The 13,777-nt window shown below is 47.7% G+C and overlaps 1 protein-coding gene across 2 annotated transcripts in view; it reads left to right on the forward strand.

Annotated features, from left to right (window-relative positions):
* Positions 1–13,682, forward strand: part of B3GAT1 (beta-1,3-glucuronyltransferase 1) — a 40,433-nt gene extending 26,751 nt beyond the window's left edge. For both annotated transcript variants that reach the window (XM_005236618.3, XM_005236617.3), the window contains exons 5-7: positions 1,239–1,535; positions 8,452–8,569; positions 9,818–13,682. In XM_005236618.3, the coding sequence (XP_005236675.1) occupies positions 1,239–1,535; positions 8,452–8,538 (384 nt within the window). In that variant the 3' untranslated portion in view covers positions 8,539–8,569; positions 9,818–13,682. The remainder of the gene's footprint in view (positions 1–1,238; positions 1,536–8,451; positions 8,570–9,817) is intronic.
* The last annotated feature ends 95 nt before the right edge of the window (positions 13,683–13,777 follow it).

The raw sequence follows: 13,777 nt of genomic DNA on the forward strand, positions 1-13,777 counted from the left end.
ATTCAGAGCATCTGCATTGGCAAGTGCCGGTATCTGAAGTGTCCCCTGATGGCTCCTGTCTATTTCTGTTGGCTCTACAGGGAGCAGAGGCATCCAGCGTCCTTCCACTGGGTAGCAGGAGCAGCTACGAAGCACCGTCCTGCATGCTGGGAGTTTCTGAAGAGGCTGTGCTTCGCAGCTGTCCCTGAGGTTATGGGCTACGGCTGCAGTGCCTCGCTCTAAAGATGCTTTTAGCCTTACTGCAGCTCACAGGCTGAAACTGCAGCTCAAACTACTTCGCGTTCAGAGAACACACCTTTCTTCCTAGATATGCCACTCCTGCGTTTCCAGGTGGCCTCGGGCAAAGTGCTTCTCTGTGTCCTTGTTTCCCCCACTGTCCATGTGCAAGACTGATGCCCCACAGCTCTAAAGACCTTTGAACAAAAACCCCCTCCTAAATCTCAGTTAAGTTTATAACTGGCAGCTTTGTTTTTAGCGCTGCACTCATGCTTGGCTCCGTGGCTACCCATTACTATTGCTATTGTTAGCTGCCACTTTCCAAAGCACTTTGCTGCTCAGGCTCCAGGGTGTGCATCCTCTGAAACCCAGGGCCATCCGTGTCCTGCAGGACATCCAGTGAGCAGGGTGAAGTCATTCTGCTGGGGTGCTGGTTTGTGTCTTGGAACTCGTGGTGCTGGTTTGTGTGTTGGCACTCATGGTGCTGGTTTGTGTGTTGGAACTCACGGTGCTGGTTTGTGTCTTGGAACTGGTGGTGCTGGTTTGTGTCTTGGAACTGGTGGTGCTGGTTTGTGTCTTGGAACTGGTGGTGCTGGTTTGTGTGTTGGAACTGGTGGTGCTGGTTTGTGTCTTGGAACTGGTGGTGCTGGTTTGTGTGTTGGAACTCGTGGTGCTGGTTTGTGTCTTGGAACTCGTGGTGCTGGTTTGTGTGTTGGCACTCATGGTGCTGGTTTGTGTGTTGGAACTCACGGTGCTGGTTTGTGTCTTGGAACTGGTGGTGCTGGTTTGTGTCTTGGAACTGGTGGTGCTGGTTTGTGTCTTGGAACTGGTGGTGCTGGTTTGTGTGTTGGAACTGGTGGTGCTGGTTTGTGTCTTGGAACTCGTGGTGCTGGTTTGTGTGTTGGAATTCGTGGTGCTGGTTTGTGTCTTGGAACTGGTGGTGCTGGTTTGTGTGTTGGAAGCCGTGTGCGGCCGATCCTTCTGTGTGCACCCACCGTACCCTTCTCTTTCCTTGCCTCCAGATGCGCAGCACCAGGAAGGTGTCAGTGTGGCCAGTAGCCTTCGTCGGTGGCTTGCGCTACGAGTCACCCAAAGTGAACGCCGCAGGGAAGGTCTATGGCTGGAAAACTGTGTTCGACCCCCACCGCCCCTTTGCTATAGACATGGCAGGGTTTGCTGTGAACCTCAGACTGATTCTCCAGCGATCTCAGGCTTACTTCAAACTGCGAGGAGTGAAGGGAGGCTACCAGGAGAGCAGCCTGCTCCGGGAACTAGTGACCTTGAATGACCTTGAGCCGAAAGCTGCCAATTGCACTAAGGTACAGTCTCTTCTTCATACATCGGTTGTAAGGATCCAGAGGTAGCAGAAGGCCCGTTCAGCCCTACCGTTCAGTCACTTGTCCTCTGCGTCTGATGAGGGCAGACCCCCATTGCAAGGGGGCTGAGAATGGGTCATTAGGTATTAAAATGTGTGGAGGGCAGTTGTCTTTCTCAGTTTTGGGCTGCTAGCAGTTGCCATAGGCCCTGAAATATGGAGTCTTCTCTGCCCTGTAACTACCTCTAGTATATATCCTTATTATTTTCAAGATGGACTTACCTATGGCCTTGCTAAGCCTCTGGAGCAGGGAACACCATAGGTGAAATGTACGTTGGCTGCTTTATGCGAATTCCTGCGGCTTTTGATTACTGGTACTCCTGGGAGAAGCTAGCATCACATAAGATATGGCCCTCTGGAACCCATCTGAACTGTGACCCTGGAGTACCAGCCACAAAAAGTGGTTTTTGGCTGCAGGGGAAGACTGCTCACACAATCACTGCCTTAGTGCGAAGTTGCCTTCTCCCTCTTGGCATCTATGCAATATCACTGTAGTTGTCCACAATAACCTGGATCTTTCTGTGTCAGAGGTAATGTGGAAATGTTTTAATGCCTGGGATATTGCTCTGAGCTCTAGGAGGCTTCCAGGAAGTGTCATTTGGGGGGGATGTTACTGCTGTCAAAGTGACTGCTAATTATTTAACTGTACACATTGCTTAGGAGCCACCAAGTCATGAAGCAGGAGCCCTATGTACTAGATAACGTAGAAACTCAGAACACAATGATGGTTCTTGCCCGAAAGACTTCCCAGTCTAAAATAAGAGACAACAGACGGATATCTATCTGGAATGACAGGGAAGTACGAGAGACAATGTTGGCTAGTGTGACAGGCATCAATCATAAGACAACAGCAAGAGAGGTGCTGTCAAGTGCTTTTGAAAGCTTCGTGAATGGGTCTGCTGGGCACTGTAGGTGTGGAGAGGGTCCCTCTGAGATCACAGACCCCTGTATAGCACTCTCATGGCACCAGGCAGCCTGACTTAGGGAGATTTTATTGCTTAATTATCCCAGGAGGACCATTCTTTTTTTGCAAATAAGCTGTTATTGGCAAAAAAACCCCAGTGTTTGATCAGATCTCCATCCCTTTTTAGGATAGGAAAAGATTTTGAATAATACCCTTTTTCTCTGCTTTCTATCTGCACTGCTCTACAGCCCCCAGCCACGTAAAAAAACAAGGATCTCAATGTTCGGCAGTGCTCAGGCAAGGAGTCTGGGAATAAGGAAGAGGAGCTGAGAGGGAGGAGCAACTCCGTTTATTATCTGATACCTGCTGTGCCTTGTTTTATAAAATCTACATGTCTGTGGTTATGGCTGTCCAGCACTGGGATAAATAACACAGATGGTCTCCCAAGGGTGGGAAAAGAGATTGGATTAAAATTAGATGTCTGTTCTTGGGCACTGCGTGCCCTGCTAGCTAAGAAGAAAGCACCGGCTGGAAACAAATGTGTTTGCAACAGGCGGAGGGAGTTGCACGGGTCACTTCAAGGCTGGTGGTCAGAAGATTAGGGGTGTTTACTCCGTGGCCACTTACGCAATCTTCGGTATATTGTGCCTGCTGCAAATAACTATTGGAGAGAACTGCGTTAGAAGTCTGGGGGTAGGAAATGACAGTTGTGGAGGAACACATGGAAGAAGGAGCAGAAGAAAAAAGTTGTTTCCAGGCAGGAGGAAAAAAAATGGTGCTGTCAGACAGGCTGCTCTGCCAGTGCTGTCACACAAGAGCTGCAGGTCAGAGATGGAGAGGAAGCAGGAACTGCTGGCCAGGATTTGAAGCAGACTGTGTTTCTTTTTTTGGCTAGGCTGTGGAGATCTTACAAGGGTCCTTGTTGTGAACTGAATGCTGTCTGCTCCTGGCAAACTCTGGCTGCAGCTTTGCAGGTTGAGCTTTGCATTTCTGCTTTTAGCTGATGCCAGCAGCCTCCATTTCCCAATTGCTGTTGTGCTTACCCATTTTATGAGGAGGAGAGTCCAGACAAGCAGTAGAGAAGGACAAATCTGGCCTGTGGTCTGGGGTCCTCCTGCTCAGAGATCAAAGCACAGACTTTTTTCTCATTGTGCTAGTGCGCTTCCGGCAGCTGGTGGAGTTTGCTTCTGTTAAACATAACCATACTCCTTCTTTGCAGTGAGATTTACATTAAAAATTGTGATATGCTCAGATAGAGTCATTAAGGAGCGATCAGAGAAGTATGTAAGGTAAGCACAGACATCTGAGCTCCATAAATGCTGCCTGCCCCGTGTGCAATGCTGGTATTTGTAGTATTTATCAGAATTCAGCCCACAAATGCACACTCCTGCAAAAAAAGCTTAAGCTTTGGCCAAAGACATATATCCTGCTTATTTTCTTTGATTTGGGAACTGCCCAAATGAAGGAGAAAATTAAGGAAGTCAATATTAATTGCCAAGGAGAAAGGAGAGAGTTATCCCTCCTTATCAGGAGGGAAGGGTTAGTTTATACTGGAGTTGTAAAGAAACAAGGCTTTGGAAGCAGGCTATGTATTTCTGTGTAATGCTGCTCCTGCGTTCCCCCCCAGCCTGCCCCCCGCAGCACAGACTACACTCTCTTCAATCCATTGACACAGATTAGAGGTCTGAAATTCTGTATTCCCACGAGGTCGATGTAACTGGGACATATTCTGCCCCTCATTTTCTGTTAACACCTGAGGAAACAAGCCGCAGTATGCTCAGCCAGGGAGCCTTTCAAGGAGAGAGACTTTGAGTGGCCCCAGCTATGGAAAAAGCTTCAGCTTAAACTGGCGCAAGAGGACAGACCACAAAATACAAGGTCATTGGAAATCAGATGTCTCGTTCCAGCTGCTCCTGGAGCCACTTGTTTCTCCAGGGAGATGGGCATAGGTACATTTCTTTGGGTGAGGCAGGCTTTTGTGCACTCGAGTGGTCTTGGTAGCAATTCACTGGCATTGAAGTGGTGGCTAGAAGTAGTCATTCCTCCTCTCTCCTTATCTCTTGGCTGAGTCAAGTCTGAGATTAAATCTTCGAGCTAGAGCTTGGTGTTTGGGTGGGTGTTATGGAAGGGAATTGGCTGCCTCTGAGCCTTAGAGGCGAGGTGCTCGTGGGCACTGTTAGATGCCACGGTCGGTATCTTTAATATATATTGCTGTCAGACACAGGCAAGAGGACAGGGGGAAAAGAGAGCTCTCCCAGCAGTACCTGAGCCACATACCAGCACGGTGGCTACTGTGGATCTTGGAACTGGCTCTGGGAGGGGAATAAATCCTCGTGCAGATGGAGGAGGCCAAGCCTTTCAGCCCAGCAGCAGCCAGGAAACTGCGCAGCGAAAGGCAACCCAAACTGGCTGCTTCGTGGTGTGTCACAGATCTAAACCAGCTCAGACTGGCTCAGAATGGGCAGAAGAGAGAGGAAACGTCAGCTGAAGGCAAGAAGGCTTGAAAAGGAGGACTTTGCTTCCTCCTGATTTTATCCTGGGGCATTACGTATGGCAGGCAGGGGCATCAGCTTCTTGAGCTCTTTGTGCCTTTGAGGGGCTGAGCAGCAGGGTACAGACGGAGGAGATCTGTCCCCTTTTGGGTTAGATTGGGTTAAATTCCTGAGACTGGGTTCTTCTTCTTGGGTGGGTTTGTGAGCAGTGGTTGGCAGTGAACTTTCGGTACCCTGGCTGCTGTGTGACAGCACTGTCGGTTAAGCTTCACACATGCACCAGTGAAGACACCAGTGCTCGAACTGTTGGTTTTTACAACCGACATGCAGAACTGGGAGGCTTCTTTTGGCTTTGTCTTGACTTGATTAGTCACCAGAACTGCTGTGCCGACGCCATTCCCTGTACCAAAGCTGCAAACTGTAATTTACATCGGAGTGGTGTGGGTTTTGCAGCGCTGTCTTCCTGCACTGCTCCACAGTGGACCTTCGGATCTGTGCTGCAGCTGCAATAGCTCAGATTAGACCGCTGTGACCTTTTCTTCTCTTGTGGTCTTGTCTGTTTTGCCTGTAATACCCATCACAAAGCACAAATCTTCAAGCTAGTGTAATTACACAGTTGAAGATTACTGTCAGAGCTCTGGCTCATTTAATAGCAGTGGCATGAGAAAAGCAGGAGTTATAGGGAGAAGCAATCTTTATTTGTCATACCAATGGATGTGCTTTTGGGAGAAGAGGGCCTCCACGGTGCCTAAGAGAGCCTGCAGAAATTTGGTTTAGCAGTAGTTGGGAGGAAGCAAATCTGTCATTTCAGCTCAGTGTCTCTTTTTCTTCATGTTGTGTAGTCTCCATTTCAAATAAGAACTATTGAAACCCTCCGTGGAGGGTCAGTGTCCTTAAAACCCTGTGGTCGCCTCCAACTGTAGGTTAACCTGCCTGTTGGGTTTTTAATTTCCTGTTAGAAGACAGTGAAGAAGTCTGCTATGGAGATGAATTCTTATAATCTCTTAGCTCTTTTTTGAGTCCTGTGATTTTGAACGGCAGGACTGGAAAGGATTGGAAATGTTCTGCAGCAGTAGAGGTTTTTAAAGGGGACTCCCTCAGGTGACCTATGTGAAACCACTGTTCAGGGAAGGGCAGACACTTGGTCCTCCTCACTGTTTACTCCCTTGCAAGCTGTACGTTTTGCGCAAACCGAAGCTTGGGGCATAAAACAAACACACGGCTTGTGGACAAAATCAAGCAATTAGCTGAGAGGAAAAGCAGGTGGTTTTGCGCTAATCAGTGATTTCCCTCCCAAGTTAAAGAACACAGCATGAAAAATGGTAGAAGCTGCTCTATCAAGCTGTGAACTCTGAAAACTGGTCCATTTTAGTTAATTTAGTATAGCTGTCTTTTACTGCACTTGGCTTTAACAGTGCAGAAGTGGGATCCAGTTTAAAGAAAAGCTAATAATGTGTAGTTGTGGTCTTCTGTTTATGGAGTATGTGGTTAGAGTTGCTGAAGTGGGAGTCCTGTTCCTGGCAGAGTGCAGCCCTTGGCCTTCAGCAGGGTTGAGTGTTTATGTGTCAGAAGTAGAAAGAGCTCTTACCTGCTCCTGCTGGAAAGGAGAATTGGCTACAAGGGTTTTCTAGCACCTGGACTGCATTAAGGTTTGCACATTCTGTTTATTGGATGAGAAGCCCATAACTGATGCTGGTGTAGCCCCGAGAGCCACTTGTACAGACCTGTTTGGGTTTGCCTTTTCATAGGAAAGTAGCGCCGTAATTGCAGCAGCGTTGCTGCAGTGGGTGAGCAGGGCTGTAATAAAAGGCGAACTTTGATGAGCGGGCTCTGAAGTGGTTGTGGGGGAGCGATTAAATGGGTTTTTGGACCCACTCCAGACAGCAGTTGGTCTCTCCTGCCTTAGTACTAACAGGCAAGATTTAAGCCCTGCACGGGAGGTGACTGCTCACATCAGAGACAAATTTGGTCAAACAGCTTCTTGGGAAGGTGTGGGTGCTCTTGTTTAACCAGAAGGGTTTGAAAAGTGCTTTGTTCATCCTTTAGAAACAGAACGTGCCCTCATTTTTCAGAAAAGCAGGGACTGGGTATGAAATGGTCTGCAGATACTTGGATTAAATGTGCGGAGTATTGTCATAGCAACCAGAGGGAAACCCCCGCAAGGTAGGAAATAGCCCTGCGAGCAGGTGAAGGGAAGCAGGAAACTGTAGCTCTGAAGGAACGAAGCTGCTCCCAGCAATTCAGCTTCCAGGAGCAAAGCAGTAAGTATAACTGAGTCTAGTGAGGGGAGAGTATTTAAAACAGCTTCCAGAGCTGTCTGTGCCAGCAGTATAGCACAGCTAGTAGAAACTGTTTACCTACAATACTACCCCCCCGCCCCTCCAAAAACGTCAGGCCACCTCTTCAATTTATATTTTTTCCATTTCTTCTCCACAGATGTGTTCATCTATATTAAACTCTGCTGCTAAGACTGAGGGAGGCTTTTAGTAGAAGCTTCAGTTCTGTTTTAAGCAAGTTGGAGGGGGGCTTTGAAGTGATGCAGCGTATTGTATTTGGTACGGAATAGTGGGTGGCAGCGTGGGGCCAGCATTTCAAAGGACCTGCGTGGGGGGGGGGTGGGGTTGAGGTGACGTGGTGGACTAACGCTTGCTGGGTTATGAAGGGGCCGTGTACAGCCCAGAGTGTGTGTGGGAGGAAGGGAGCGTTCCGTAACCAGCTCCTGCATCTTGCAGCTCTGAGGCAGCAGAGGCTGCAACAGAGAACTGTAGCAGCGGTAAGTACTTCTCCCATCAGTGTCACTCTCATCTCTTTTTAGGGTCTTGAAAGAATTTAAAAGTGAAAAAGAAGTGACTGTGAGGGTAGGGAGCAGACTGATGTCTTCCCTCCAATAATGGATTTTCAGCACTGAAAAATCCTTTTTAATATTTCACACAACCAAAGGCAATGGTGACACCTGGAGCAGCTGGCGGCACTCGCTGTAACTGCCTCTGCCCTCCAACGCAAGAGGCACAATGTGACCCAAAGTGGCAAGAATTTGCATTTCCACTCTGAGCCTCGCGAGTAACTCCACACTGGCCAAGGATGTAGTCACATAATAACCAAGAACCAGAGTCAGGAACTCGGTCTATGGGGAAACATGCATGTGATTCTGTGGTTATAAAGGAACTGCCTTACCTCATTGAAAAGGTTGATGAGCCTTTTGAGGAAGATGGTTGATAACTACATGGAAGGAGCAGGTTAATGTCCCAAGACAGTACACTGTAAAATGGGTAATTTCTGTGCGCTGTGCATTTTGGATAGCGGTAGGCCTGCCTAAACGAAGTTTTATGCAAACCTCCTTTCAGCTGTGAATGCGCCATTAGGCTCCAGGGTAGATGGTTAAATTGCACTATTGATTTAATGTGCAAGAATATTTGTTAGTGCAGTGAAGAGGTGCGGCTAATGACTGCTGTTGGCTTCTTCAGATTTTAGTCTGGCATACAAGGACAGAAAAGCCTGTGCTGGTGAATGAGGGGAAGAAAGGATTCACAGATCCCAATGTGGAAATCTGACTGTGCATGGCTGAACGGACACCAACACCAGGTAAGACCTCTACATTTTTGGACAGTAATGGGAAGCAACAGTAAAAAAGGAAAATACTTGACAACGGCAGGAAAAAGACAAAAGCTCTTGTAAACGTGCTTTTTATTTTCCATTTTTCACATCTCTGACCTTCCCTTACTGCAAAACTTCTCGAGACCATTAGTTAATCTCTCTTTTTTATCTGTAAGACAAGCTGCTAAAGGGAAAATATCTGGTGAGAGGTTGCAGGGTAAAGGTATCTCCGGGGAGTGAGAGTTTAGGCAGAAGTTACATGGTTAAAAAACCAAACCCTTGTCTAAACAAGAAGGTTGCCTTATCAACTGTACTAATATAGCTAAAGCATGAGGGTGAAGGATGTGAATTCATCCACTTGCAAACACCCGAGGAAAGCTAAAGTAATAACAGTGAAAGCATTTTTAAGTCAGGCAGAAGCTTTCACTGAGGGAAAGAGTTTAATTTATATCCCCATCAAAGCCACCCGAAGTCAGTGACAAGTGAGGGAGAGCGTGGATTAAACGCCACGTGCGGTGTTTGTTTACTTAGGGTGAGCGTGGAGTGTCTTCTTCAGTGGAAAGGAGGCGAGGCGGCGCACACTGATGGCTGACCTGCTCGTTTGTTCACGCCCTGGCTTCTCACCCTTAATTACCCCAGCACCCTGGTGCATTTAATCCGCTCTATTTCCAGAGTGCACTCTGCGGTTGGTTTGCTCGAGTGGAGGATGGGCTGTATCTGCATCCAGACTCTGTTGCTGTGCTTCATTATTGTGGGGGGAAAAAATAAATGGACAACTCCCTTTAAGTGGAGCGTAGAACCGGGCTTGGAAGGGAGAGGCGGTTGCTGCTTGTTCTCTTTTCCTTTCAAATACAGAGAAGTAAGAGCAGCAAAGGAAAGGGGTAGACTTGCTCAGCAGCAGTATATTTTTAACAGTAATGAGCTCTCTTATAGCACATTCCCTCGGGCTAGCTGGATGGAGCCCTGCCTGCTGCAGTGGCTTGCCTTTGCGGCCCGTTGGCAGGACAGCAGAGGAAAGCCTGCACTGCATATTATCTGTGCTATATATAGCGGCTTTGCAGAGGGGCCATAGCTCTTCAGCGCTGTCACAACTGCTTTCCACCAACACCCAGTTGCCTAGCAGCAGTACTCACAGATCTGCAATCTGAGGTGGGTTTTGGGGTAGTTCCAAGGGGTGGCAGCTAACTGCAGCGAGGCAGAAGGGTAATACACATGCTGGTTGTGTCTCTGTTGCAGGAGATTTCTTCGTGCACAGCCTGCAAGGTTCCTCTCCACAGCATACAACCAGCCAGACATGCAGTAGCCAGGACCTCTGCTGACTTCCAAGAGTTTTAGCGTACTGAAAACAAGCAACACTGCATACATAAACTACCCGGATTCCCCTGCCCTTCCTCCTGGACTCTGAGCAGAACCAGACGCTCTGGAGGTGGAGAAAAAGCACAGAAAATACAGGACTGACGTCAGCTTCAGTACAAGACCAGCTGCCTCGTGAGGTGCTCAGTTTGGGAGAAGTGCATGCAGGGCATGACGCGCTGAAGACGTGGCCCAGCTGGAATGGCTGTCTAGACTGAGGGGGCAGTTTTACAGGACCTGAAAGCAAGGGTGAGAATGCCCGCAGGAGTGTGTTGGCCCCCGATGACTCGTTTTTCCTGAGACACACGTACCTTGCGGCTATGTGTGCAACAGCCTAAGCAGCTCTCTGTTCGTGGAGGGGACAGCTGCCTTCTGAGATGGCACCTTAGCCCTTAATTTTAAACCTACTTTAATCAGTGTTTATTACGCTGCACAAGACAGGAAGGTTTCAGGGAGGGTGAAAAGCAAGGCAGGTTAGAACAAACCCGTTCAGTAACTCTGTTCTCTTTGTTCTCTTTTTTTTTTTTTTTTCCCCTCTGTCCTCTCCCTTCATTAGTTTCACGGTTTGGAGGGCACTCTTGACATACCTCTGTGCTCACAGAATCACAGAACGGTTTGGGTTGGAAGGGGCCTTTAAAGCTGATCTAGTCCAACCCCCCTGCAATGAACAGGGACACCTTCCACTAGATCAGGCTGCTCAGAGCCCTGTCCAGCCTAACCCTGAATGTTTCCAGGGATGGGGCATCTACCACCTCTCTGGGCAACCTCTTCCAGTGTTTCACCACCCTAATTGTAAAACATTTTATCCTTATATCTAGTCTAAATCTACCCTTTTTTAGTTCAAAACCATTACCCCTTGGCCTATTGCAACAGGCTCTGCTAAAAAGTCTGTCCCCATCTTTCTTATAAGCCTCCTTTGACTACTGAAAGGCTGCAATAAGGTCTCCCTGGAGCGTTCTCCTCTCCAGGCTGGAGAACCCAAACTCTTTCAGCCTTTCTTCACAGGAGAGGTGCTCCAGCCCTCTGGCTCTCCTCTGGACTTGCTCCAACAGGTCCATGTCCTCCTTATGTTGGGGGTCCCAGAGCTGGACGCAGGGCTGCAGGTGGGGTCTCACGAGAGCAGAGCAGAAGGGCAGAATCCCTTCCCCTGACCTGCTGGCCACGCTGCTTTGGATGCAGCCCAGGGTACGTACGGTTGGCTTGCTGGGGTGTGAGCACACGTTGGCTCGTGTCCAGCTTCTCATCCGCCAGTACCCCCAGTCCTTCCCAGCAGGGCTGCTCTCGATCTCTCAATCCCCAGCCTGTATTGATACCGGGGGTTGCCCTGACCCAGGGGCAGGACCCTGCACTTGGCCTTGTTCGGCCTCGTAAGGTTCACATGGACCCACTTCTGGAGCTTGTCCAGATCCCTCTGGATGGCGTCCCATCCCTCAGGTTTGTCAACCGCACCGCTCAGCTTGGTGTGGTCTGCAAACTGGTGAGGGTGCACTCGATCCCAGTATGTCATCGATGAAGATACTAAACAGTACTGGTCCCAGTATGGACCCCGGAGGGACACCACTCATCACCAATCTCCACCTGGACATGGAGTTGACCACTACTAGCTGACCACTGTTCCTGGATGGAGTTACGTTTACAGCATGTGGTTCTTTATTCATCCATGCTAAAATAATTGGAAGTGGGTTTTAATGAGATTGTTGTGGCCACACACCATAATACTTCATCCAGGCTCAGATCTTGGTTCTGTTTAGCTCTGATTGGGTTCACATGAGCACTAGGTGTGGGATTCTCTGAAGGGTGCTCCTCCATAAAGCCAAATTTCCATTCTTAAAACATAGAGTTAATTGCTTAAAACCAGGGATTGAATAATCAAAGCCGATTTTAGTGCATTTACTATTCTACTGGAATGTATCCTTCAGCCCTAGCCCCTTTTTCAGGGCCATGCCATATTACTGCAGAGCTACTGGCGTGAAAAGCCACACTGGAGCCGTTTGAGAGTTAACTTCTGATGGGTCAAGCAGCACCCTTGTGAAGGGGATCCTGTGCTTAGTGCTCTGTTTCTTCAGCACCTGGCTTGAGGCAGGTTGAAAAACCGTCTATGTAGAACATTAATCATCTCATCCCTGTTCTGTAACATCAAAGGACCTGAGACAGCGTTGATGAAAGGGTGCTCTCTGACGAAACTGTATTTTGTTTCTCAGTGAGAGACACAGGACTGACCAATGCAGAAGAAGAACCTGGGTGCTACTACCTTGGTTGACTCTGTATTTGAGGTGACAAACTTGCCTAGGAAGAAACTGAGGTACAACATACCCCTTCTCCCCACCTCCAGCCCCTTAAAAAACAAACAAAAAACTTACCTCCCCGTTCATAGTTGTCAAAACTTTGATCAATCCCCATTATCCCAGTTCTTTCAACCCCTATTATCCCAATTCTTTCCAAAAAGTCTGAAGCACAATTTTATGTTTGAATTGAGGGAAAATGTAATCCTGGAAATAGACTTTGTTATCTTTAGCCCTAACACATAGAACTATTAAAATGCTATAGATCTGATTGTTAGTTTCACAGTGCAGAAGTCTCCCCTTGGACTAATGACATTGTGTATTTCATATATTTTAAAAAAAAAAACAAATTTTTTTTGGTAAGTTATTTTCTCTCAGTGTATATCAAAACCATTGGGGAAAAGCTTCATTCTTTAGTTCCCAGTCACAGAAGCCTTGCGACGTAGCCTTTACAAAAATGTTCCTTTCAGACGTATTGGCTGAAGCACGACTTGGATAGAAAAGCATTTGATGCTACTGGCTGCTCTATGGGAACGGGTGTTGTTATCTTGTATTAAATCAGTAGCTCTGCACTCCAGCAGATATATTCTGTTATTGTACTAGCCTTCCAAGTTCCCTTCAGTCTGCAAACCCTAGAATGGAAAGAGACATTTTTCAAGGACTACAAAGTTTTCATACCATTTAAATAGTTGCCAACTGCTGTCCTCTCCTAGCTGCATGTTTTGTTTCACTAATCTTAATTCCAGTCCCTGCTCGGTTGCAACCTTCCCTCTTTGGAAGGAACATAACTTTCAGGAAAACGTCAAGGATCGAGTCCTGAACACAACCCTGCACATACACTCCACTCTCCTCAAGGCTGGTCACACGAGCCTGGGCCCTTCCAGCTTGCATAGAGGCTACCGTGGTCCTCGGGAGCAGATACCCATGGTCAGTAAGACCAGCTCTGGCCAGGATGGAGTGTATTACAGCTGCACTGTCTGTTCTCAGTTTTAAACAAACTGTATTTAAATTTGTTAAATAAAATTATGGTTTCTAAGAGCCAGAATACCCTGAAACTCCATTATCAGAGACAGTGCACATGTTTGGTGTTTCCCTCATAGCCTGAATCCTCTGGTTACTGGAACAGAAAACAGGGGCTGAGTGACTTCTTGGAGATACTGAGCAGATCTGCAGCTTGAATTTGAGCTCTTCCTCTCCCTAAAGACATGGCAGCTTCTCAGTGTCTGTGGAGCCGGTGAGTTAAAAAAAAAAACATGTGATGTTTTCCTAAATCCCGTGTTTCTGTTTTGAGAGACAAAAAGAAAGAAAACAGGACCCAAGTTCCCAAGATTTCACAGCAGGTTTAAATAGAAAGTATGGGTGTGCTCTCCCATTGCAACTATGTATGCAACCCCTTCTATCCCAGCCAAAATCTGAGCCCTGCTCATTTTACAAGGGAAATTTCATCTTAAGGTGCATCCCAGTGAGAACAGGGAGGGGGTGGATGACTGGAAGACTAACTTGTCCTTTTCTGCTCCTGCACCTCCTCCTTGGACGTTCTCATTCCTGCCTGGGCTGAAAC

This window comes from Falco peregrinus, chromosome 15, assembly GCF_023634155.1.
Source record: "Falco peregrinus isolate bFalPer1 chromosome 15, bFalPer1.pri, whole genome shotgun sequence".
In the NCBI taxonomy this organism is placed as follows: domain Eukaryota; kingdom Metazoa; phylum Chordata; class Aves; order Falconiformes; family Falconidae; genus Falco; species Falco peregrinus.